This window comes from Ammodytes marinus (assembly GCF_949987685.1).
Source record: "Ammodytes marinus genome assembly, chromosome: 11".
Taxonomy (NCBI): domain Eukaryota; kingdom Metazoa; phylum Chordata; class Actinopteri; order Uranoscopiformes; family Ammodytidae; genus Ammodytes; species Ammodytes marinus.
Genome location: NC_137215.1, coordinates 6,162,706 through 6,189,552, shown reverse-complemented (window position 1 = coordinate 6,189,552; position 26,847 = coordinate 6,162,706). Strand labels below are relative to the sequence as shown.

The 26,847-nt window shown below is 41.3% G+C and overlaps 1 protein-coding gene across 1 annotated transcript in view; it reads right to left on the bottom strand.

Moving 5' to 3' along the window:
- Positions 1-25,780, bottom strand: part of LOC307257458 (transmembrane protein 150A) — a 30,526-nt gene extending 4,746 nt beyond the window's left edge. The window contains exons 1-6 of the mRNA XM_080036697.1: positions 25,592-25,780; positions 24,215-24,464; positions 16,493-16,540; positions 15,557-15,643; positions 14,266-14,333; positions 9,006-9,133 (exon numbers count right to left, since the gene is read on the bottom strand). Coding sequence (XP_079892823.1) covers positions 9,006-9,133; positions 14,266-14,333; positions 15,557-15,643; positions 16,493-16,540; positions 24,215-24,279 — 396 coding nt within the window. The 5' untranslated portion in view covers positions 24,280-24,464; positions 25,592-25,780. The remainder of the gene's footprint in view (positions 1-9,005; positions 9,134-14,265; positions 14,334-15,556; positions 15,644-16,492; positions 16,541-24,214; positions 24,465-25,591) is intronic.
- Positions 25,781-26,847: the final 1,067 nt, after the last annotated feature.

Here is a 26,847-nt window from a genome sequence, read left to right as displayed (position 1 = left end):
TGCTGGCAGTTCAACAACATTCATATTTGTTATTTAAATAACTGTTTTGCCATTTTCTGTGTAGAATGTTTACTACTGAGACCACAAACTACAGGCATTACAAAGTAGTACTACTATTTCTAAGTAACTTTAGTTAACTAAACTAGCTTTCTCCTTTGCTTTCAACTTCTTCCAGTTGAAGTAATTGCTAGTTTACAAAGCTATTCTTTCAAAGTAGCTTCCCCAAGACTGTAAGACAAAAAATAGGAGCAGCCATGATCAGAAGGGGGCAACATCAGACAGCTTCTGCAGCAATTGGGTGTTATGTAATAGTTTGTTTGAAGTCTCTTTAAGAACTTTTTGTACAAAGGAACCAAAGAACAATAAGTGAGAATGATACACTGGTGACATGTATTAAAAGACAGAAGCAGTAACACAACGCTGCCTTTTCCCTGCTGGTCACAAGAACGATAAGAAACAATACACAAGAGCTAAGCACCATGTGACTACAGCTCACACACACACACACACACACACACACACACACACACACACACACACACACACACACACACACACACACACACACACACACACACACACACACACACACACACACACACACACACACACACACACACACACACACACACACACACACACACACACACACACACACACACACACACACACACCTCAGATGTACTGATCAGAATAGATAAGACATTCAGTGGAGCATTAACCATGGCGGGTAGAAAAACATCTCTGAGAAACAGAGTAATTTAAGCAGAATTGTTTTTCTTGGCTGATGCCAAAAAGTTAAAGGCTTGTGTTGGGAATAAAAAATGTCCCTCTGGCCCACGTAATTCTCAGAGATCATTACAGCCAAATGCCAAAAGTTATTTCGTTTTAGCCTCTAAGCCATTTGTCCATTGACCCGGCGAGCGCATGCTGAACATTCTTGTGCAGTTGGCAAATCCTTGAAGTGACAGTAAGATTCTTATTAGACCAGTTCAACATAAACACGTAAAAGGCACACAGAGCAATATCAGTCTTCCTGGGATCTGCCTGTGACATCTCCAAAAGGTACAGTAGAAGTAAAGATGGGGTGGGAATGGGAAAACAAACAATCGCGTGTGCTTCGTTCCCAGTGGAAAAAAAACTATTTTAATACAGTTCCCCTCCGCAGTAAAATGGCTCTTACAAAATCCTATTCCTACTGTAACTATCTCAGACTGGCACAGTGGGGGTCTGAGTGCTGTACTGCAGCCAATCTGTTACTCACTATACTAGGGCACTTTACACGGCCACGCAAAACGGTGCATACGCAGAAAAATTTCTGCGGTTGCACTATATCATTTACAGGAAAACAGCAAACGCAAACGCAAACGCAGGCATGAACCGCAGATTTTTGAGATCACCTCCGAGGGAGGATTTTTTGGAAAACTTAACGGTTTTGGTTTCCTGTAAACACCGAAACCATTTCCCCTAATAACGCTGACGTCACGGCTCCACCCTCACACATGCGCATTGCGTTTGGATATAAATAGGCATGCGCCGTCTTTGTAGGTCCACGTGCGCCAGTTGGAAAACAACAACAACAATGGCGGATCACCGAGCTGTATTCGTTGTGCTCATGGACGTTGTGCTGTTGCTGATGCATTTGTTATCGTGCCACCAATCGCTCCTACAAGCAAATAGGGAAAGAGTTGTGCTCTGCCTGTTTTTCTAGCTAAATAAACGTGTGTCACTTCTATATGCCAGGGACACGGCTCTACATTAAAAAAACACTATCAGCGTGCAGCGGTTAAGTTAGGCTACTGTTCAACAAAAGGAGCATTAAGGCTACGGCTTCACAGTAAAAGCATTTCACTGGCTAAACATTCATAGCATTTCGCTGGACACACGTGAGTTGACTTTTATTTTGAAGTACGCCTAACAGGAAAATATCCGCTCACGAAGCCCCTTCACTATCAGCAAGTCTGCTGTTTTTCCGAGTTCAATGCGGTGAAATAAGAGGACAGAAAGCTTGTCTTTTACAATATTTGTAACCCCAAGCTTACACCAACCGCTTTATGAACGTTAGTGGCATTAATTTTCGGTTACAGTAAGGTTTTATGCATCAAATTGTACCGGAAGAGCTATCTACTAGGCTGTGTCACCGCTGACTATTGGCTTGGCATGGCTGCTACTTCAGCGATTTCGGCCCGTTTCCTCTGAAAACTTTGTGTACGGGTGAAGATGTCAGATAAATTGTGTCTGAACGGGTTTTTTTTTTTTAAACCAAAAACGGGAAAACTCACGTTTTCACCGTGTAAAGTGCCCCTTAGTAGCCTAATGGAAAAACACACACACGCAAATGCATGCAAAAACAACAACCATATGCTTTGTTCTACTGAGTTTTTTTCCCCCCTAACATAAATACTAAACATTACCTAGTTCCAGCTTCTACATTGTATGTATTAGATGCTGAATATGTTTTGGTCCGAGTTTCAGATAAAAACAAGCAATCTTGGCTTTTAAAAATTGTGATGGGCATTTTCTGAATATAGGAAAATAATTGTTATTTGCAGCCTAACACACACACACACACACACACACACACACACACACACACACACACACACACACACACACACACACACACACACACACACACACACACACACACACACACACACACACACACACACACACACACACACACACACACACACACACACACACACACACACACACACACACACAGCTTGTTTGTGTGTCCGTGTATTGCAGCACTTGGGTCAAAGATGATGATAGGGAGGCGGACAGGTGGGGACATGAAAGGTTTGAGATGAAACAAAGACCTGAATGGGCTGAGTGAGCAGTGAAGTGGTCTAAAATGTGGCAGCAGGAGCAATAAGGGCGCACTCAGGGGCACTTTACACGGCCACGCAAAACGGTGCATACGCAGAAAAATTTCTGCGGTTGCACTATATCATTTACAGGAAAACAGCAAACGCAAACGCAAACGCAGGCATGAACCGCAGATTTTTGAGATCACCTCCGAGGGAGGATTTTTTGGAAAACTTAACGGTTTTGGTTTCCTGTAAACACCGAAACCATTTCCCCTGATAACGCTGACGTCACGGCTCCGCCCTCACACATGCGCATTGCGTTTGGATATAAATAGGCATGCGCCGTCTTTGTAGGTCCATGTGCGCCAGTTGGAAAACAACAACAACAATGGCGGATCACCGAGCTGTATTCATTGTGCTCATGGACGTTGTGCTGTTGCTGATGAATTTGTTATCGTGCCACCAATCGCTCCTACAAGCAAATAGGGAAAGAGTTGTGCTCTGCCTGTTTTTCTAGCTAAATAAACGTGTGTCACTTCTATATGCCAGGGACACGGCTCTCTCTACATTAAAAAAACACTATCAGCGTGCAGCGGTTAAGTTAGGCTACTGTTCAACAAAAGGAGCATTAAGGCTACGGCTTCACAGTAAAAGCATTTCACTGGCTAAACATTCATAGCATTTCGCTGGACACACGTGAGTTGACTTTTATTCTGAAGTACGCCTAACAGGAAGGTATATACTGCTCACGAAGCCCCTTCACTATCAGCAAGTCTGCTGTTTTTCCGAGTTCAATGCGGTGAAATAAGCTTGTCTTTTACAATATTTGTAACCCCAAGCTTACACCAACCGCTTTATGAACGTTAGTGGCATTAATTTTCGGTTACAGTAAGGTTTTATGCATCAAATTGTACCGGAAGAGCTATCTACTAGGCTGTGTCACCGCTGACTATTGGCTTGGCATGGCTGCTACTTCAGCGATTTCGGCCCGTTTCCTCTGAAAACTTTGTGTACGGGTGAAGATGTCAGATAAATTGTGTCTGAACGGGGGTTTTTTTTTTTAAACCAAAAACGGGAAAACTCACGTTTTCACCGTGTAAAGTGCCCCTCACACTAGGCAAGCCGTACCGTGCCCAAGTACGTTCAACGCCTAAAGTCAAGCTCATGTACAGTACACTTCCATAGTGGACAGTGGCCCCACCATCAGTTTAGATGAGACTATGGACAGATGTAGATGGACATTAAAAAAACACTTTTGCATTCAGGTTGGTCTGATGCAGAGCGGAATGTTTGCTTCAGATTTGGCCAGATGAAAATATTACAAAACGATACAACCTTCGACTCTATACAAGTGTCTAACACACAAAAACCCAAAGCCCAATCGCGTGTTTTTTGAAGATGTCAATCAATGTGTTTGCTGTATGGTATTATTATGCGATGACCTACAAGAGGTAACCGTGCTAAAGGCCTGGTTATACTTGGAGCAGTGTCAGAGCAGGACGGCGGGGACTGGGAAAGGGAGCAATCGTACTTCGGCACGGTTCGGGGTAACTGGTGCTAGTGTGAGTGCGCCCAAATAAACAATGAAGTAGCAGTGAAGATATAAAGGAGGCATGATGAAGATAGGGGAGAAGACTGGGTTCTCATTATGGAATCATATTTTTGTATATATACATATTTTTTTCAGGAACTACATTTATCTGAGCCTTGATCCGTCACCATGGTCAGACTATGTGGCACTCCCATCATATCTTCTAAAAACTGCTGTCACTTCAAAACCCACTTCTCCTTCAATGTCATTCTGAAAGGTCTTGGGACGCGACCTTCTGCGGTATTTGTTCTTATTTAAAATGCGTCTTGATGACTAAGCGAGATCAGCAGTTCCCCTGCATAAATGAATAGCAAATGGTGTTCACACACAGAGCAATGTTGTTATCAGCAGAGCCTAGAGTCCCAGCGGTGGGAATTGCTTCACAGACGTTAATGTGAGTGCAGTGAGTGGATTTATTTATTTCTTTTGAACCCCGCCATCGAAAAATCAATACTTTTAGAGTGTGCTGCGTGTGAAAACAGTGACATGTTAGTGACTGATTGCGTATTGCGGTGATACAGACTGTTGGAAGCAGCAGGGTGTTAAGAGGTGTGTGAGGATTACACATGTGGGAACAAGCCTAAAATTGCTTCTCTGTCGGCTTACGTTTTCATTTTCGGGAAATTGAACGAGATGAGATAAATCGAAACTTTAGTCGACTTCTAACTGTTAACCACAAACCTGCTGTCCCAAACGCCTGACAAAATGTATAACAGAAAAAGCCACCATAACCACCATCAACTACTGTATTGCAAAATCACTTTTAACAGACCTTCAGCGCTACAAAATACAGAAACAAGGGCCTGCTTATAAGGCCTTTTTCTACATTTATTCATCTAAGCTAATTCAGTTTTTGGGATAAATATCACAGCAGTAAAACTTGTTGAAGTTATTTAAGGTCCACACAAAGTTGCTTTTGGGTGTAGTGTTGGAATATTTAATACTTCTTGTCTGTCTAAGCATCCTGGAAAAAGTTATGTCCATTTGAATAATTGGGGATCAGAATGGTTTAGAGACAAGGGGAGGTAATTTACAAGATGCAGATGGTTTTCACAAACAGATCATTGTTCACCAATATTGTTTGTGTCTTGATCCCCCCCCCCCACACAAACATATAAATAAACAAAACTACTGAGTAAAATATGCAAGCTAGAAATGGAAAAGAGAGAGCACATGAGCAAGAGCAACCAGGCCTTGGCTGACAGTGGGCATGTAAGACTATAATGTGCTTTCATTAGATTTTCTTAAGATTATAATGTAATATGCTTTTATCAGAAGTACGTACATGATGTATTTTTATGTTGTGCAAAAGGACTGCAAAAGGACTGCCAATGAAAACAAGCCTTTAAAGCTATAGTGTGTAACTTATGTCACACTCATGACGAATTCTGAAAAAAAACACAACAACACTGTTAGTGCGTCTACATGAGGTATGCCTTCTGTGATCACGCATGGATATTATGCCTTCTGCTCTATGTCCAGGTTTTTTTTCTTAGCAGTAGAATCAACAACTGAAACATTTCTTGAACGGTTCCTGGGATTTTTCTGAGCTCCTTCCAGTGTCGGGGGGGCGACACCAGTTTGTAAACGCTGCCATACTGAGAAATACAGAGATAGTTGTGTGGAGCTGATAGGCTTAATCAACTTTGTGTCAACTTGTTTGATGATGGCTTGAATGTAACATACATTTATTTGAATTAAAAAGTTACGCACTTTTATTTATATAAAATAATTTAAATTTTAAAAAAGCAACAAGGCCTTGCTGACAATAGGCATCATCTGTAAAAGTCTGTTGTCTATAGCAGTCCAGAAAAGTTTTCCTTGTCCTCTTCCTTTCTCTGTGTCACTCTCATGAACCTCTATAATGCAGTGATATTCTTCTCCATCATGTATTTATGAGCGTTCTCTGCCCAAACCATCAGACCGCCCAACAGGAAAAACCCCAGTGGCCACACCACAACTCTACTGCCAAAACCTTACATAACATTCCTCTACAAACTTGAGCCATAGCCACCACTGAATAAGTTGCCATGATGGGATTTGGTGCCTTCACTAAGGGCTGGACAATGAATCGAAACTTAAATCGAAATTTCAATATAGACTACTGCTATTTTTAAATCGCAGGAGGCATAATGTTCTTTAAAAGAGTCATTATCACTTTCATTCAAATATTGTGATGCTGCCGAGTTGTCCTGGCATACACAACATCAGAAAACAATTGTGTTTGGCATAGACCACTGCAAAATTCCCAACATATTCATTTAAATAAGTTTCTGGATTAAAGAGGAGAATAATTATGTAGACATTTTCATTCCCTTTCATATCGAAAACCATATTTCAATTGCCGTAGAAGTCCAAATAGTCGCGATTAGATATTGTTCAACATCGTGCAGCCCTACTTCCTCTCTTTGATCGATTGGGTTCATCAGAGTTTGGCTTCTGTCTCCTCCTCTAATTCCTACTTGTTGACATCCGTAGGCTTTTGTAGCGTGTTGAATTGGAAATGTGCTTAATTTTTCAGCAGAATTTTAGTTCTATCATGTGGTTAAAGCTGTTCTTTCACCATCAATGACATTTCTATTTCTATCCCACGGGAATAACCCCCGACTGGAAGAAATGGCAGTAAGTATGTGAGCGTGTGCGATTGGTTAGAAATGGGGCCTCTGCTTCACACACCCTCTCTGCCCAGATCCTCTCCATGCATGGACTGACTTGATGACTCACTTCCCCCTGGCTTTTTCCCGTAATTTTTTTTTTCTCTCCCAGTTCTGCAGAGCAAGGGGCCCTCAAGGAGGCGCGGGAAGAAGGTAAACAGGACCTTTATGTAATGGCAGACAAACTGACACTGCACTCCTTCCCCATGATACTCTTGTGAGAGGTTAAGTCAACGTTATTACAATTCGGGGTATTTCGTTTTGGTTCAAGAGTGAACAGACATCAGCAGTTTAACTAAGATGTCCTGTCCAAACCTACTCCTGTCAATCCCATATTAGGAAGCACTGGCTATTGAGTCATTGTTTGAGACTTACCTTGTTATATTATCAACTTACAGGTCAGTAGAGCTCCTGTTTCAGCATATCAATGACCTATTTCTTATATTACCTTTATCCACCAACCTTAGACAGTAACAGTGGCACAGCCTGAGCCTCAGCTTTTCCTACCAACTCTATTTGATTAACAGTGAACATATGGTGCCAAGTCAACAGAATCTCAGAAACAGAAACAGGGCTGTAGCTGAATACACAGGCTTGTGTTTGTAGAAAAAAATTGCAAAGAAAATTCAGAGAAGTGAGACCACTTAAACAGTCATGTGAACAGGTGTACTGTAGCTTAGGTCTGACCACTAATACATCGTTTGCATTGTTAATAGTTTGTTTGTATCTTTCAATTCTTCCCTTGTGTGGTATCATATGTATCCATAGTTAATGAAAGCTTTAAAACTGTTGGATTCTTACATGGCTGTTATACATTGTAAACGGTTTTCTCCTACAGCCTTCTGAGAATTAGCCAACAACGGCAACAGATACATTTATCCAGACAATATTTTTACCTCATAATGAAACCTTTTTTATCATTCAAAATTGAAACTTTTGCACATATTTTAGATTTAGTAACAAAACTGACCCATTTTAACATGTCCTCGGCCGCCATTTCCCGTAAACTATCCTTTAAAAGTTGAAACCAAAACGAGACAAAACCAGAAGGACATTCAACATTCACTCCAAATTATTTTACAAAAATACCAAGGATCTCTCTCTCTCTCTCTTCAAAGAGAAACACACACACACACACACACGCACACGCACACGCACACGCACACGCACACGCACACACAGTGGACACACAGTTGAGGCATCCAGCCAGGGATCCAAATATTTAAACTTCAAGAAATTCCTTCCCGAAGAACAAATATCTACGGGGAAGGAATTCAGGTTGGACTTCCTTACTCAGTGCCCGAGTTTTAACACTTGACTACCAGAAAGAGCAGAGTGGGTCTGTGTCTATGGAGGCAGTAAAGATTTTAACAAAAGGGTACTATAGGGTTACTGTAAAATACAAGTTAGGCAAGTAGAGGTTATGGTAATGGCAAGTCTCCAAGAACTTAATGTAACTCTATGTTATGTCTTCGGAAGTGATGGAAACACAACCTGAGAGAGAGAGAGAGTGTGTGTGTGTGTGTGTGTGTGTGTGTGTGTGTGTGTGTGTGTGTGTGTGTGTGTGTGTGTGTGTGTGTGTGTGTGTGTGTGTGTGTGTGTGTGTGTGTGTGTGTGTGTGTGTGTGTGTGTGTGTGTGTGTGTGTGTGTGTGTGTGTGTGTGTGTGTGTGTGTGTGTGTGTGTGTGTGTGTGTGTGTGTGTGTGTGTGTGTGTGTGTGTGTGTGTGTGTGCGTCAGACAGGAGGAAAGAGAAGGGGTAATTAAAGGAATAATAAAGTAAAAGCAAAAGCATCAGAGCTACTACCTCAGGGCTCAGTGTCACTAAGAAATATTGTGAAACATTTCAATGGAAACCGTTTCTGTTTGGCGTAAATTCCCCTAACGGTTACTTTAATTTTTTCTGTTATTCTGACGTTTAGTCATTGTATTTCTTAGTCACTGTACCTGGAAGTTTCCCACCATGATGAGTCCAGCAGCACAGATCCAGCCTGTGGACAGACTCGCCGTGTTCAAGACACAGTTCTGATGTTTCTCGATGACGTGGGCGTAGCGGAGCAGCACAATCACCATGACTACATAGAGAGAGAGCGAGAGAGAGAGAGAGAAAGAGAGAGAGAGAGAGATAAAGAGACACAGAGAACAGTTATTAGTGGTTCATAGGATAAGCTAGTGGCTAGGTAGGTAGTGGTACCCAGCACCTTATCTACTTATGTTTTGTTTAATTTGTTATGTAAAAAAATTAATTCAAAATACAGCCGACCAGACAATTATCCCTGCATTCAGGCAGCGTCATTTTGACACTCAGTTGCAGAACCTTCTGACTTCTTCAAACGACAAGAGAGCACAGTCATGTTGGTTTGAAATCACAGAGTTTGTTTGTTTTGTTTAAAGAATGGCCACACCAGGCGCCAGCTGGTAGCTTAGTAGGTAATACCACTGACTAACGGGAGACCTGGAGTCAATTCCCTCTCCGCAAGTGTAGGCCTCATGCTCTCTGCCAACTTCAAAATTGGAAGATGCTTTGCACGTCAGTTAAATGACATGTGATTTACTGTAAAAAGAACAGAAGGCCAATTTTGACCTCTGTAGCATATTTAAAAATGCTGGGTATGGCCTTGCCTGCACACTGTTGCATGTTATTGTTTCAAAGTGCCATGATTCAGTTGAACCAAAACACTCTCTCTCTCGCACGTCATTAAGCTAAAAAAACAGAAGAATTCCTCGAAGGCTGAAGACTTCCACAGAATCCCTAAATAGCAGGAAAGTGAGGGACAGGAAATGGCGGGAAAGTGGGAACCACACTTTGGTGGGGGTTGGTCTGAGTCTTAGTACAGTACATGATGACTGCTGATGTGCTAATGGGCTGTGACGAGGGGCCACCGTTAGTGCACGGAGGAGGTGACCCCAAAATGATGTTCTCTTTTGTTAGCTCCTTGGCGTAATCTGTCTAGGCATGTTGGTAACGGGACGCGGAGGCCGGGTTGGAAAAGGGGAGGTTTGGAGAAATAGAGGGGGGACAAGGAGCCCCCCCATGTCTTGAGCTGAAGCCCATACACTGTTGTTTTAACTGTGTCACCATCTCTGTGTAAGATCTACGGGCCTATGCTCCCAGAAGAGAAGATAAATGGAGACTGTGGCAACAGAGAGGCAAGGGGAAAGAGAAACTGCCCAGCAAGACTTAACAATGTAAAGCTTTGTCTGCAGCAGTCAGGGTTTGGATATGTTATGGGCCGTCTGGCTCCAGGCCAGCGTCTCAGTGACCAGACACATTTCATAACCTGGCAACCGCCATGTGAACCACTAACGATTATCCTTCCTAGGACTGTTCTTATTACGTTACATTTAATCACTATGTTGATTTGTCAAGAAGAAAAAGCCACTGCTTGGTTTCCTGTGTTAGTTATTCTGATGGTCAACATAAGAGGTAAATTATACAGTTATGCCATCATGCAACAGACTTAAAGCTATAGTGCCTAACTTATGTTTCCCACATGAGGTATTCTAAATTATTACAACAACACTGTTGTTGCAGCTACATGATCCTTCTGTGATCGTGCATGGATTTTATACCATCTGCTGTAGGTACAGGTTTCTTCTTAGCAGTAGAATCAACAACTCAAACTCCCTGGGTGCTTCTTTGGGATTTTTCTGAGCTCTTGCTCCAGTTTCGGGGGGTAACACCAGTTTGTAAACGCTGCCATACTGAGAAATACAGAGAGTTTTGTGGAGCTGATGGGCTTAATCAACTTTGTGTCAACTCATTTGGCAATGGCTTGAATGTAACCGACATTCCTTTTTTTTTTTTAAGTTACGCAATATAGCTTTAATGTAAATCTACCATGAAAATCTACCTGCAAATAACATAATATTTAGTATTCTATAAAGTTTGAGAAATGTCCCTCAATGTCATGTTTGTTGAGAAACTCACGCCGTACCTAGTGAGAGTGTGTTCTTGTTTGTTTGCGCTGCCCTCTGTTCCCACAACGCTAAAAACATCTTGGCAAAATGTTTTCAGTTACAATCATGGAAAAACAAACAGCAGTGTCTCTAGGGTCGGAAACAATCTTAGGGTTTTCCCCCCCCCCCCTTACTCCCTAAATGGAGAACACATTGTTAATGTTGAAAAGGACACTAAAGTCAGCTGCAGTTTATTTAATTAGATTATGGCATCTCTGTCTTTGTGCTGCAGACGGGCTGGCTGTGGGTTTTTTTTCCCGACTTCAACGAAATGTATTTTTTTCCTCATTACAAAAGAGCATGTTTGAACTGGTTGACATTTAGCAGCAGTTAACCTAAGATGATGTAAGCCGGGCCTGAAGGTTAAAGACAATGAGACAAATTTCCACCGTTACTGTCTATAAAGCAAATCCATGATTCACTTTTATTCCATGCACTCCAAGAGGCTCATGTGTGCCGCCTGTTTTCTCTGGGATATTTCTTGTGGCATGCTCTGTCTTGATGAAGGTCACGGGCACCAGCAGCTGGAGGGTTAAAGGTCTGATGAGTAAGCAGAACATAGCTGCCCTCCACCTTGCCTCCGACAGACAGGAAAAGCTGTAGTTTGAAAGCTTAGCAACAGGAATAAGTTCACATAAACACCTTGTGCCTGTGTCCCTAAAGTTGGAGTCAGCGATTCTGGAGAATGCTTGTTGTCAAAATCACTTTTTGTCCAAATCTTCTCCTCTCCGTTTCCATAATGTGTGTGTGCGCTGAAAGAAACTCCAGTGTTTATTCACAGCCTAGTCTCTGTAAACGGGTATGCAAGCACACACACAGTACAGACATGTAGCGGATCATGAGGAGATATTCACTGATTTTGACAAAAACTGATTTTGACAGCAAGCGTTCTCCAGAATCACTGACTCCACCTTTAACACTTCCCAGCTTTGGTCGCCTGCACACAAAAGCCCTTTCTTAAGTCTGACTCATTTTCCAAAATCAGGAAGCCCATAGGAGGAAGCAGAGTCAATGAGTAACTGTCACTCTATCATCATCTAGTTACCTTGCAACAATGTGCTCACAGAATAACGTACGTACAGCCCTTCTGTCGCAAGCAAAGAGTTGATTTTGAGTTCACAAATGGCCATGGGATATCACCAAAACTGTTGCGCGCACGTACACACATGCTAGCACACACAAACACACACACAAATTCTAATAAAAGTCACAACAGCCATACCACACCTCGCAGTTAAATAAACCCTTCAGTCCCCACAGGAAGATATGTTTCAACCCAAACACGTAGCTGCATTCTCTCCCATGCAGAGGAAGAATACAGTACCTGCATTGTCTCTGAAATATGTACATAAAGACACACGTCACATAAAGTAGTTTTTTTTAAACAGAGAGCCCTGACAAGTTGATTTTCAAATTTCAAAATGTCGAATTCAGTTAAACCCTATCAAGAAACTATACAGCCAGAATAGGGCTCCCTTATGCCTCCATGACATTAAACACTAAAGTCTTATTTGAGTTCATTGATACCGCAGACACAATGTGGGTGCGTAGCAGCACAGGAAATCACGTATCTAAACATAGTTTTAACTGGAACTTTACAACATTAAATCTATGTCATCTCAACCGTAACATAAACTGTCGTCATGGCTGAGAAATGGTGTCAACGTTAAGAGACAGGAAATCTGAAATATTGAGTTTTTCCCAGGCTCTGAAATGACACACAGTTTGGCTGCTACATAACTGTCTCTTAAATGGTGTATAGTTTACAGTAGGATCACATTGCAGTGCGCAGCCTCCCCTCTGCTTCTGTTAAACAAACACATACAAAAGGTTGAGAGGCTGAGTCACTGTGGTGGATGGCTTGTGGTCGGCTTACAGCGCTGGTCAAATGGCTGAAACTTTCACTGCTGCCTGAGCAGACGTCACACTATGCTGATACAGTCTGGTGCCTCTCTCAAGCACAGTATAGTAGCCTATCTATCTATCTATCTATCTATCTATCTATCTATCTATCTATCTATCTATCTATAGTATCTCTCCATATTCGGAAATATACACAGACACATAATAGTCAAAAGCCTTTTTTTAACATCAAGGCCAAGGAGCTACCATTAGCCAAAGTTAGCTTTAGGCTAATTCTGGCATTTTTAACCCATGTATAATCATGTGTTTTTGTACATTTGCACTGTCTCTTTCTTTAATAAACTGAGTTGATTTGATTATAGGAAAAAATGCTTTTAAGGGTTAAGGTTAGTACAGTAGACTAATATTAGCAGCAATAATAATCTTAAAATTATTTTTCACAAGGCCTTTCCCATTCTTTGTCACAGGCAAAGACCAAAGCTTTGGTTTGCAAACAGTTCTCAACATTATAAGTTATTTTTGGACCAACAATCTTCATTCCCTTATCGTGAATTTGTCTTTGCCTCCCTCTCGGATGTATCGAGCAAACGACCAGCACGGAAACACAAACAAGGAGAAGGAGGAACCTCTCTACCACTATTCACATGTGCCCACACACACACACACACACACACACACACACACACACACACGCAGAGAACATGTCTAAGCCACAGCTGGGAAACATTAACTTGATCAGGGTAGTCAGAACCACCAGTTACCGCAGAGTACAGCACGTGTATAGCCTGGCAAAAAAACCTACACACACAGACGCTCATTCTCTCCTTTTATATAGTCCTCGTGTTTTGTTTTCCTTGTGCCCAAATACAGACATGCTCAAAGCTCTGTATAAAACCATTCTGGAGTTAACTTTGTTGTCATTTCTAAACCCCCCCCCCCCACACCCACACCCTTCATTTAAGATGACCACACACAAGGTTTTCTTTGGCTCTTGCTCGGTGTGGTTCGGGGTTTTGCACACAGCACCAGCAACGCAGCAAAGAGTACTGTGACTCTGAGGCCTCAACATAAGCAAACGACTGGATCAAAACAACTACATTTAGGACGTACTACCAGCGAAACTCTCCTCTGCAGATGTAGTTTGATCAACAAACTTTAGTATGATTAGCATCTTGGGTAAGGAATTGAATGGGATACCTCCTTTTTTATTCATCAACCCTTTGATTATAATAATTTGAATTCCACGAGTAAGAAGTGTGTTTGCGCCTGTGTGTGTCTGTGTGTGTGTGTGTGTGTGTGTGTGTGTGTGTGTGTGTGTGTGTGTGTGTGTGTGTGTGTGTGTGTGTGTGTGTGTGTGTGTGTGTTTGCGTACACGATGCCTTACCCATGAATGATCCTGTGCTGCATATAAGGCTGAAGAAGCAGCTTTCAGGAGGAAGAGTCCCACATTTACTGCAAGAAAAGAGAACAAAGAAATACATCAAGAAATTCATCAGAGAGATGAAATATGAATCAACCTAGGCACGCACACACACATACAGACACACACAAGCAACATTACCATAAACTCCCCCCCTCCCCCCTTTATTTTGCATTATGAAATATAACACGTTTTAAGAGACGTATTTCTGCCTATGCAATTAGGAAGTGGAGGGTGTGTGTGGTTATGTGGTGGGGGGGGGGGGGGTTAAGGGTTCAAAATCACACTTCCTAACTTCCCATCTTCAAGCCTTTGACTTTTCACCTCTTCTCTAGGAATGGGAAACGTTTGTGGGAGAGGAAGGCCGGAGACAGACAGTCAACACAAGCTGTCTGTGCCGCCTGGGCTACAAAGCATCTCAGCTGACTAAAGTCACACACGCACATGCACGCGCACACACACCAGTGTACCTACCTGTATATAGAATTCTAAGAGATTAATACTTTTATATTATTTAAATATTGTTCAATTACTGCCGGTATAAAACATTAAAACATTTATTTTTAATATATACTGTAGTGATATAGTTGGAAAATGTGCATTTTTCAACCCTCACGGATTAATATGTATAGATTGATAGATAATACCACGAGCAGTGATCTATTTGCATTGTTTTTAACAACTTTCTTAACCAACCTCAGAATCTACACTCTGGCCTTTGATGTTGACAGCTCAGTTGGACAAGAAGCCAAACAAAAGAGTAGGATTGTTTTGGTTTCCTCCCAGATGTAAGCCGATTCCTCAGTGTGTGTGTGCGTGCATGCGTGCGTGCTTACTTGTGTCTGTCTTTCTGTGTCTGTTTGTCTGTGTGTGTGTGTGTGTGTGTGCGTGTGTTTACATTGTAAAGTGCAGACCTATGCTTTGCCTGCCAGGCAGGATATTTCAGCTCCAAAGTATTTTCAGAATGTTCTCTCTCTCTCTCTCACACACACACACACACACACACACACACACACACACACACACACACACACACACACACACACACACACACACACACACACACACACACACACACACACACACACACACACACAGGAGAACTTGCTTTTTATCAACAGCGGGCCGACAGGGGTCAAGTGAAACAATGGGGCAGTGTTCCTGTTTTGAGTCTCCACACATAAACTTGAAACAAAGAGACAGAAAGACGACAGAGGGACAGACATAGCGAGGTAGGGCTGGGCATCTTGCTGACCTGATGAGAGGTACATTGTCTAGCGTGCAGCACAGGGTCGGCCCACTCTGCAAATACAGATCCTCTTCACACGACATGTTGTACAACCTGGGAACAGAAAAACAAGGCAGTGCAAAGCTCACTGTTAGAAAATGCACATATGGAGCTAAATCCTACAGAGATATAGGCTATATATATTTTTCAATTATTTTCATCACCAATATTATTAGAATGCTGAGAAAAAAATATATAATATGAGACATAATGAACATTTCCGTCCTGAGATAGAAGTGCAGATTTAGCTTCTAGTTGAACCATCAGCAGTCCGAGGACAATTCTTTTAATTTTTTAAAGATCCTTTTTTGGCATTTTCAAGCTTTATTAGATAGTACAGAGTTGAAATGGGGAAACAGACAGAGCCCCTCTCTGTCTGGATGACATGCAGTAAAGGTCCACGGGTCAGACTTGAACCCACGACCACTGCAACAAAGGCCGGAGCCAATATGGTCATGGAGCGCCCCAATTTATTTTTATTTCTATGTTAGTGTGCCATGATGTGGGGTCACAGCCAGGCTATCTTTTGTTTTTAGGGTCATTGAGTCGAAATGACAGGAAACCACTGTGTCATCAAATAGTATCTCTGCTGGTAGAGAGGGTGCAGGGGAATAGCCAGTCACTCAAGCACAATAACAAATGTTCTGTTAAATCACAGTTAATATCTATGTTAACCTAATTCACTTATTTCTTATTTATTGTGAGTGTCTCATGAACATTGGTGAGTGACCGACTTAGGAATTAATGCCATTACTGAATGTACCAAACAGAGCTAATTGCATTTCATACAGCAACAGATGGAGGAAGACAATGACAGTTGCAAATCACAAGATTGTGTAGTGTGTGTACGGATCAACACGGGAATGATGAAGCAAAATACACAAAACAGATCGAGCAGCGTACCAGTTATCCACCGGGCAGACATGCTGGTTGTACAGGGCCATGGCATACCTGCAAAAGAGACGAAAATATGATTAGGCAAAAATAAAAATGCACCAATGTAGTTATATTGTGAGCTTATTGTTTATGATTCCACTGTAGGAGATGAACGTTAGGTCATAACGCAGGCCCTGATTGGCATTTTTTTTGACCGGACTGACTGATCGGCGAGTGAGACTAATGTGTGGCTCCCGAGATCAGGCTGGTGTCACCCTAACCTCCCATTGATTGGAACCTGTTTGTTTAACCTGTTTAACCAGGCGGCCTGACATTTGACCCTTTCTGTTCCCTCTATCCAAACGGAGGAAAGATCGGTGGGTTCATTCAATTGCTGTCATCACAACAACAGTAGTGTTTATTGGGAAACAGTAGTGTTTATTTGGAACGGCCATTGACATGTCTCGTATACAGAGAAGTCAATGGCCAGACGAATCCAAAGACCAAAACTGTATTTTGAAAGCTAAACCCTTGTTGTACTACAGATAAAGACTTTGATGCCTGTTTTGGGGTCAACTTACTCCAAATTGTGTGTTTCAATCTCTCTTGCATGAACGTTTTGAGTCCACAGCTGAATAACATGTTTAAAATGGAAGCTCTGGGTGCTTATTGTGGCTGAGAAAGAACACAAATGCCAAAACAGGTTCAAGGTCTTTTAGAAACATTGTAACTTTTACATAGTGTGTCCACCAGAGACACAAAAGCATTTTCAACTGTTATGTCCCACTTGGTTAAAAACTAATCTGTATCACAATGGTTGTATATGTTACTATGAATGCCATTAATAATACCGCTCATGTGTTCGTCTTTGAAGTAATATTGCACAATGAGGCTACAATGAATGATCACTTATTATCATGCCCAAGTTGTCCACAAACCACTTTAAAAAAACTGAGAAATTGATTTGAAATCTGGATACTTTTCTGTTTACTTTTTATCCGGTCACTTTTTTACATGCTTGTTTTATTTAAATTTTATTGTCTTGTCAAATTGCAATTTCATTCAGTTTTTAACAAGTTTGCCTATTTTAGCACGGTTTTTAACTCTCCTAAATGCAATTTTGATACGCCTTGTGTCTGTGTATAAATAAACTTGTCCTGCCTTGATGCGGCAGATAAGTTTCTGTTTCGGGCTGAGGAAATACCAGTTAACACTTCACTTTAAAGGCCAGGACACACCAGCCCGATAATCGCCGTCGTAAAAAAAAAAGACGAATCTGTTTGGTGTGTGCCGTGACGTCGGCCGACGTAGAGGTCGTCGGGCTTGTTTTGAGCCTGTCGGCCGACCGTCTTTCATTTGGAGCAATTTGATTGGTGGAAGGCTAGCGAATCAGTGAAGCCCAGAAGTGAGGCGGGTAGCACAAACAGCTAACAACAGCTAGCCATCGTTTTAATGTGTTTGTTCGTTTCGTTTTGAGAGTACTCACATGCATCAACCCTTGTTGACTGCTCGACACCATGCTCGACACTCTCTGCTAAAAATTGTGCTCTTATGGTCCATAAATATAAATACGTATTTCTATCTATGTTTATGCTCTAGAGAGATGTCCAATCATTTCCGGCTTTCGTATTTTTTCGGGCCACAATACAGATTAGCGCCGCCTGCTGTTGTGGAGACATTACGTCCCGCGAGCGTACGGAAAATAAACAGTCGTCTCGGTGTGTTCTTTGGCGGCGACGGGAAGACTGGAGCTTCCTGAAACGGCCGACTCCATTTTTTGCGTGGTCGGAACATGTCGGACTGGTGTGTCCTGGCCTTAAGATATTGCTGCCTTGGGGTTTAAGTGGCGGGCCCCTGATGCTTTTGCCCAACAGCTCAACTGTGTCTGCTCTGTCCATACATGTCTAGTGATGTGAAGTCATACGGAGGAGCAGATGTACATGGGCGGATATGCATAAGTGGTCTTGTATTATGACGTATTGACACATTCAAGAAATTCGATTACGAGAGATTATTTTTAGACCTGGACATCTCATGGGGGCGAGAGGACGCTCCAGAAGTAAAACCAATTGTCACGTTGTCCCCTCAGTATTCACACACACATATGCAGTAAACAAAACGGTCAATACAATATTTTAAACTGCCAAGACATAGAGTCAGAGTATGACACGCAGGGAGAATTTGTCCGAGTTTGTGAACGCAGTCGTAGTTTAGTAGAAGGTTAAGTACCAATCAAGTTTGTTTACGGGGCCGATTGTATCCGACTGACAAACGGTCACTGACGGATGGAGACGCAGCCTATCAAACAGACACACACACACACACACACACACACACACACACACACACACACACACACACACACACACACACACACACACACACACACACACACACACACACACACACACACACACACACACACACACACACGCTACCCAGAGGACACACACTAACACGCACAGAGACACATGTCATCCCGAGGCAAGAATGATCTTATGTCTGACAAAGACATAGTTGTCAAATCATTTCATCTGAAGCCCCCCCTAAATTTGATCCAGAAAGCCCTAAAAAATTATTGTAAAAAAAAAAAAAAAAAAAAATGCACACCGAGACGAACAGGTAAGTGGCCATCACATAATGCTAGCATTCTGAGAAGTGGTGGTAAAGTAACATGCCTTCAAATTCGGCAAATAAGCACTCATTGCTTCTAGGAAATCAACATCTTTAAGCATCTATTTGTATCTTATCATGCTCATCTTTACGAGTCTGAAATGCACATCTAGTATTGACAGACCGCTATAGAGAGGATGATAGCAGCATTTGGTTGGCTGGTTATTGGCTGGCACTAGTCTATGTAAATCACCATGAAGCAGCAGCAGTAGTCATACACTCCAGATGGCAGACATGTTGTCTGTTGCATAATGCAGTGAGGAAACCAACTGGTGCTAGTGGAATATGGCGGTCAGGTAAAGTGATGCCAGGTCTCCAGCTCACCTCCCTAAATGACGCTTAACTTAAAAAGGTGCACTAGGCAGTTTCAGAGGAGGGGGATTTGCATACATTTGCAGAGCCTGCTGTTAGTTTACAAAACATATGAAGTCTTTATTTAATTAGTAATGAATAATTCTATCATCATAAATCAAATCAATATGATTTTGAGACACCTGGAACTAAAGGTAAGACTAGATTAAGTTTGTAAACCAAACTGTGGGCCCTGCTGCTGTAAACAACAACAGTGAAACAGTCATTTTTTAGGAAGCTTTCTAACTTCAAACAGTGTTCAGTGGATCCAATTTTGCTGTGAGGAAAGTTTGATTATCAAGCTATCAATATATACCTTAGAAAATGTTCACTTCTCTGACACACAGAAAGCTACATAATGCACCTTTAAAAACAAAAACAAAAGTAGCTCACAACAAATGTATGTTATTACCAAGGGGCTTAATTAGCAAGTGTAACTGTAGCCAGCTGTTACATTTTCCATAACTTTTGAGGTCTGTTTTATATTTTTGGTCCGCTTCCCAACTTTAAACAGCAGCAGTTCAGCTCTGGGAGATTATTTCCAATGCAGTAGTGGTGTTTTTTAGCACTAAACTATAGTGCATTCTGTGCCCGCAGGACGAGAAGTAATAATAGGTTTGTTTACATAATTAGACCTCTATCAAAGCTCAGCACTGGCTGTAATATATAATTGCAACCTTGTGAGCAGTATATAGGTAGGACAGACAGCGTTCTCTTCTACCAGGGGGTTGAACCAGTAACATTTAGGAAAAAAGTCTCATGGAAAAGTCTGGTATGAATGAGAAAAAAATTCCAAAACGCAGTGCAAAAATAACACATGCAGAGACCACAGGAAAAGGGTGTGATGCCTTTAGTATGAATGCGTTTTTAGCAGTATAGGCTAGTGTTTCTTCTCTTGCTGGGCGGCTGTGGCACCTAAAATATACAGTATTTTAAAGCTAACTGGGGAAAAGTATACTGCTAATATCTACAGCAGAGCCTAACTTCAGTTCTAGAACACATTACTTGATTCATAAAAGGTCAGGAAAAAATGATTAATCCAAAACTCTTGGGTGGCATAAGCCTGGTCCTCTCCTACACTGCATGGGCATGGCCACCAGATGCTGAGTAAAAGTTCTGCTAACTCTCTTCCTTGCACAGTATTTACCTTACCCCCACCACCACTACCCATCACCCACACAGTGAAAGAGGGAGTTACGCAACATGTCACATCCTTTGACATTCCACTACCCGGGAAAAAGGCCCTCGACTGCTCTTAGAAACAAGGCGCCCTTGTCAAGGTTACAGGAAGGCAATGGGGCGACAGGCGGCCCCGTTTGGCTTCTTCACTCAGATCAACTTTCTGCCTCAGAGACAAAACAATTAAAGAAAATTGTCAATGGCCAGCGCTGATCTACACCTGCAAGTTCTCCAACTCACAGCAGGTCTAAATAACAACTTTAATAGCTTCTCTTCTGCAAAGGCCTGTGCACCTGAATAAACACTACCTATATTGGCAGTGTTATGGAGTAGTGAACTAGATTAAACTAACAGTGTAACTACATTTTGAAGAAGCTTGCTGGTAGTTCAACTACTTGCTAAAGTGATTCAATAAGTTAAAATTACTTTTTTGCCATTTTTTAAAATGTAAAAAAGTAAAGTAAATGAAACTACCGTACTTTCCGTAATATAAGGCGCACTGGACTATAAGCCGCAGGTGTTATAATGTTTAATTACCATATGTAAGAGTTCGTGCACAGAGGGGATTGTTGGGAAAGAGATGGCTGCTTGAGGAAGCTCCCATTTATTAACATTTCAACAAACAAGTTGCATATTTGCATAACGTACGTAAGTGTTACCATTTAGTGCAATAGTAGCTATTAGGGATGGGCACGAGTGTTTTCGCAACTCGTGTGATCGCTTGCATTCCTCGAGGATCAATCGATTCCTCGTTAAACTTTTTTCTATTTTTAGAACGCAACGCATCTGTCTACAGAACAATGGTTCACAGCAATAAAGCGCTCAATGCTTATGTCAAACAGTCACAGTTGCCATATGATATTAAGGATTTTTTTCCACAAGTTTAAAACACATTTTCCTCACTGAAAGTAATTAAATAGACGGGCCACAATTTAAACCAATCCAGTAGGTCTGCGATGGGGAGAAAAAAAGCATGGGCTGTAGTTGTAACAAAATAAAATTGCCTAAGTCACCATTTAAAATAAGAAGTGCAGCAGATAATATAAAATGATTGTCCTACAATTACATATGAATAACTCAACAAAGCAGATAGTTGTAGGCCTATATCCAACCGCGTAATGCTCACTCCGTGTCCGTGAATAATTACCGCAACTAATTCCTCATTAACGGAACGTTACACCGGTCGGTTTTTGAATCTTATCCCCATATTCCCTATTGAAGGCTTCTTAACTGTTGTTGGCTCGGAGCGAATGTGTCTGAAGTAAGCCTTGCTTCTTCTTTTCTTTCCAAGCGGAGAGCACCTTGCATGCTCACCTGGAGTCTACTCATTACTAACTGAGAGTAACAGGTGTCATCTCCCCTTTTTATAAACGTAACTTTATCATCTGCTTTGAAATAATTGGACAGTTATATTCATGAAAATGTTCTGGAGAAGAAAGGAGAGACCGTGTTCAGCTCCGCGGTGCTGTGGAGAACACAGGCTGCGCCGCGGTGGAACGGAGGTGGCAGTTATTAGCAGTTGATGTTTGACACAACGCTCAGTTTATTGCACTTGCAACAAAATACTTGATTTTGTTAAACTTTATTTTATCCGTTTTGTGCCGTTTTGTACACATTTTAAAATAGGGGCGGCCCGCCGGCCGGCCTAAAGGCTACAGACACTAAAAAAAAAAAAAACGATTTTCCTCATCCACCAATCGAGTTCATTTGAAACGAGGAGTACTCGAGTACTCGATTACTAACGCCCATTCCTAGTAGCTACAGAATATATACTGTGCTGTGTAATAACAGGGTCGAAAAATGGGGAAAAAGTTGCGGCTTATAGTCCGAAAAGTACGGTACACACATTTTGGGCCATAAAATGAAGTGAATTGTGTTGTTTTTGTTTAAATGTGTAATTCATTAACAAATAAAAGTAAAAAATTGTTAACATTTTATTTTTTAAGTTTATGTATGACGTATGAAGAACAAATTGTTGATTGGTTGGACTGTGAAACGGCCAGGCTGCTGAAACATTTAGTTGGTGAGCACAGAGTTACCTTTGGCATCTGATTCAACAGCTTACTCTCCCAATGTAAATCATCATAGATGTAACACGTTGCCTTAAATCAGAATTACAAGGATTTGGAATGGGGCCATCTGTCTCTCACTCCCCCTGGGGTTTACATTCCTGCTCTCACAGTAATAACAGAGAAGGGAGGAGAGCTGTCAGTCCCAACATCACCGGGAGCTAATCACTCACTCTGTACATCTGCTTACATAACGAACCGCATCTACTGTATACTGCCAACCTGCACAATCACTTTTAAAGGTGGAGTCAGCAATTCTGGAGAACGCTTGTTGTCAAAATCACTTATTGTCAAAATCAGTGAATATCTCCTGACGTTCCGCTACCTGTCCAATCCATACATAAAAAAAAAAAATTGTGTTAATAAATAGCCTAGGCTCTGTAAACGGGTATGTAAACAAAGGGGGGCATAGCAACATACCTGTTTACAAAGCCTAGGATGAGTATTAACACTGGATTTGTTTTATTAGAGAAAAGCAGCGGATCGTGAGGAGACATTCACTGATTTTGCCGGATCGCTGACTCCACCTTTAAGACGGGCGTGATAATCCCAGATCGTTCCCAGAAAGAGTTAATCCACATCATGCTATTGCCATGGCTACCAGGAATGTCAGGGTAAATATGCAGCGTTGCTCTGCTACAGGCAACAGAGGCTGAGGTATCCAAACCTTCTGGCTTACACATACACAGCAGATTTGTACTTTGTCAGAATATGAACTTAGTATCACTACATAGTATTCAACTTTAAATGGAATTTGCAAAGAAAGAAAATAGAAATAGATGAAAAAATCCGGACGAGAGGCTTGTTATTCATTAGATATTCAAACCGTAAAATGTATAAATCTGTCAATGATTGTGATTGGTTAATGGCAGGTGGGTGTAAAACCAGTTTTTATGGTGCTATTAGGCAGTAAACTGGTTTATACAGAGCGCCATATGGGCCGAATTTGCTTTATTACCCTATTGCACATTATGTGCATCAGTGATGTTGATGCTGAGATTTAATGCCACTGTTAAGCCCCACTTAGCATTTATTCAAATCAGGAATATATGTTGAAACGTAATTTCCGTCTCAGCTGAATTGATGAGGAACTTGAGCTTTCATAGTGACATAGACTTAAAGGTGAAGTCAGTGATTCTGGAGAACACTTGTTGTCAAATTCACTTTCTGTCAAAATGAGAGAATATCTCCTCTTGATCAGCTACCTATCCATACTGTGTGTGCACTGAAAAAAAATCCAGTGTTATTACACAGCCCAGGCTCTGTTAACAGGTATGTAAACAAAGGGGGCCCATCATAGCTGGCAACATGCCCACTTACAGAGCCTAGGCTGTGTATTAGAACCAGTTTTTTTTTTTACGGACAGGTAGCGGATCACGATGAGATATTCACTGATTTTGACAAAAAGGGATTTTGACAACAAACAATCCTCCACAATCACTGACTCCACCTTTAATAGAAACAATTCAAAACTTACACGACCCATATCCCGGTGATGGTGAGGACCGGAAGGCTAACGGGCAGGATCATCCAGAGAGACATCTTCCAGCTCCGTGGTAAAAAGCCCCTTTCTTCTTTTTCCTCTTGGGCCAGCCGAGCGATATCTGCTCAAGTAGTTCTAACATTTAACTGAGTGGGACGGACATCTGCACGGCCTCTGATTGATTCATGTCTGGAAGACGCAGGACGGCGGATAGGGCACAGGAAGGACAGATGGGTCGTTACAGCTGGTGAATGACAAAGAGAATGGGAAAATTTAGGATAGGATATTGTACCCATAGTAATCATAAAGTAACCATTATACTTTGTCATCATCATCAAGCCTTGCCAGTTCAAGTGGATGTATACCTAGTAGTCATGGTTATGTGATGCTCATTGCAAATGAATGTAGAAAAGACCGTTTTAAGAGGATGATGTTACAATAGAAAAAGCAACATGTCCCTTGATTATGTGATGCTTTTGTGAAGCTTTCATATTATGTCTAGAAGGCCTACATATTGCTAAATGAACCATTCGCAGTAGGCCTACATGCACACAGTGTATTATATTTTTCATGTTTTATGGCTTTTACTGTCTTAAGTCCCTTTTTTACAGTTTTTATTGTCTTATCTTTTATCTTGTGTGTTTATTTACCAGCTTGATGAAGAAATGTTGCACACTGAATCTTGTAGTACTTTTTTTTATTCAATCACCAGTTTATATATTTTTTTTCTTAGATAAAACTTTGTTTGGGAACCTTTACATTGTTGCACTTGTTGATTTAATAGGAGTGATAGCTTACCTTGTTAATTAGTTGTTTAACTCTGATACCATAGGTTTACTTCTTGGACCTATTAGGTTTACTCAGGCTATATCTTTTCATTTACAAGCCATGTCTAGATTGCAGTGGTGGAAAGTAACTAAGTACATTCACTCAAGTACTGTAGGCTACTTACGTAAACATTTGGGGTACTTCTGCTTTACTTGAGAATTACATTATATGACTACTTTTACTCCTCTACACAGGAGGTGGAGGTGACTTTTTACTCCACTACAATTATTTTATCAAAAATTTAGTTTCTAGCTAAGCTAATATATTTTTTTCACACAAAACACAGTTTTTTAGAATCTAAATAAAACATACCAAAAGTTCATGCAAGTAGGACTTTAACACAGTCGATTCATTGATTGGTCATATGACAGAAAATGTATAGGCTATTGATTATTTTGTCAATTGTCTTAGTAATTGTTTTTATGCAAATGTGACTGGTTTGCTACACATCCCATCTCATCTGCATCCAGCAGACTCACCTTCCAGTTTAGTTACTAGCTATAGCAACGACGGACATCAAAGGAAAAATCTGAGACTACTCACCTTGCGTTCACTGTGCGCTAGAAAGTTTCCCCTGTTGAATTTATTTTTTATTTCTTGGTATATTTGAGTACGCAGAAGTCTCCTCCACAGTTTTGGCAGCCCAAAAAACTATTCCACCGCGTCTGAGCACGTTCAAATCTTGTTTCTTACATCAATCCAGTATTTTTCTTCCCCGTTGGTAGCCGTACTCGCTTTGCCTGCAGTGGGGGAAGGCTCGCGCTCACATGCACTCACCGCCGCCACGAGACACTCCACAGCCTCCAGCTGTTTAACTCCGCCCCCCTGTAGTAGTAGCGGTGGACGTTGCATTCAGGTGTGGCTGCGCGCCGTATGGGCGGCGTCCACAGCAAAAGGACCAAAAAAGCCCCTTTTGTGTATTTTATTATTTCTTTATTTTACAGTATTAGAATATTTCACTGTTTCCAACACATGATGATACTTTTTTTTCTTCATTTAGACTAATCTCAAACAACTTCTTGATGGGCTTTATGTGTATGCACAATTATTGAATATGTTGAAGTAATACAGACAATTAAAAGCAATTCAAAAGACAAACGGGATCCTCAGCAACATGCTAACATATGCAATAATATTGATCGTGTTTAAAAGTTAAGAACGATTCAGGTCCTATTGTTTCATACATTTGCCAATTCATTGATAGAAATACATTACATCAGTGTCCATGATGTTTAACTCGGTTGTCTTAGACACATCAGCCCCTTTGTACAAAACAAGCACAATGCAATTTGAACAGATGAACCAAACATTTCAAACAGTTCACTAATAAACAGAAATCACTGGTTCAGCTCATAACCATTCAATATTAAGTTTCTGATTTGTTTTGTTTTTTAATTGGGGGGGGGGGGGGTAAATTATAACATTTGTTCAGCTCATCATCACAGTTATTCCACAGACCCTTTGTCATAATGCAGTGAAGTGGAGGTTAATTGATAATACTGGACCATTTTTCTTCTCTCACAATAAACTGAGACATCTAAGGCAACAAGTATAGGCCAATTAAAATAATTGGTGAAACTTGAAACCCAGTATGTAAAGCAAGGATTTGTGTGTGTGTGTGTGTGTGTGTGTGTGTGTGTGTGTGTGTGTGTGTGTGTGTGTGTGTGTGTTTATGTGTGTGTGTCTGTATGTGCTCCAAGAATCAAATCCAGTGGGTCCAACAAAATGTGTTTCTGCTGCCACCTGGAGCTTAACTTCTTAATGTCTCTGTTTCCCTAGTGATGACTGCTGTAAAGCAG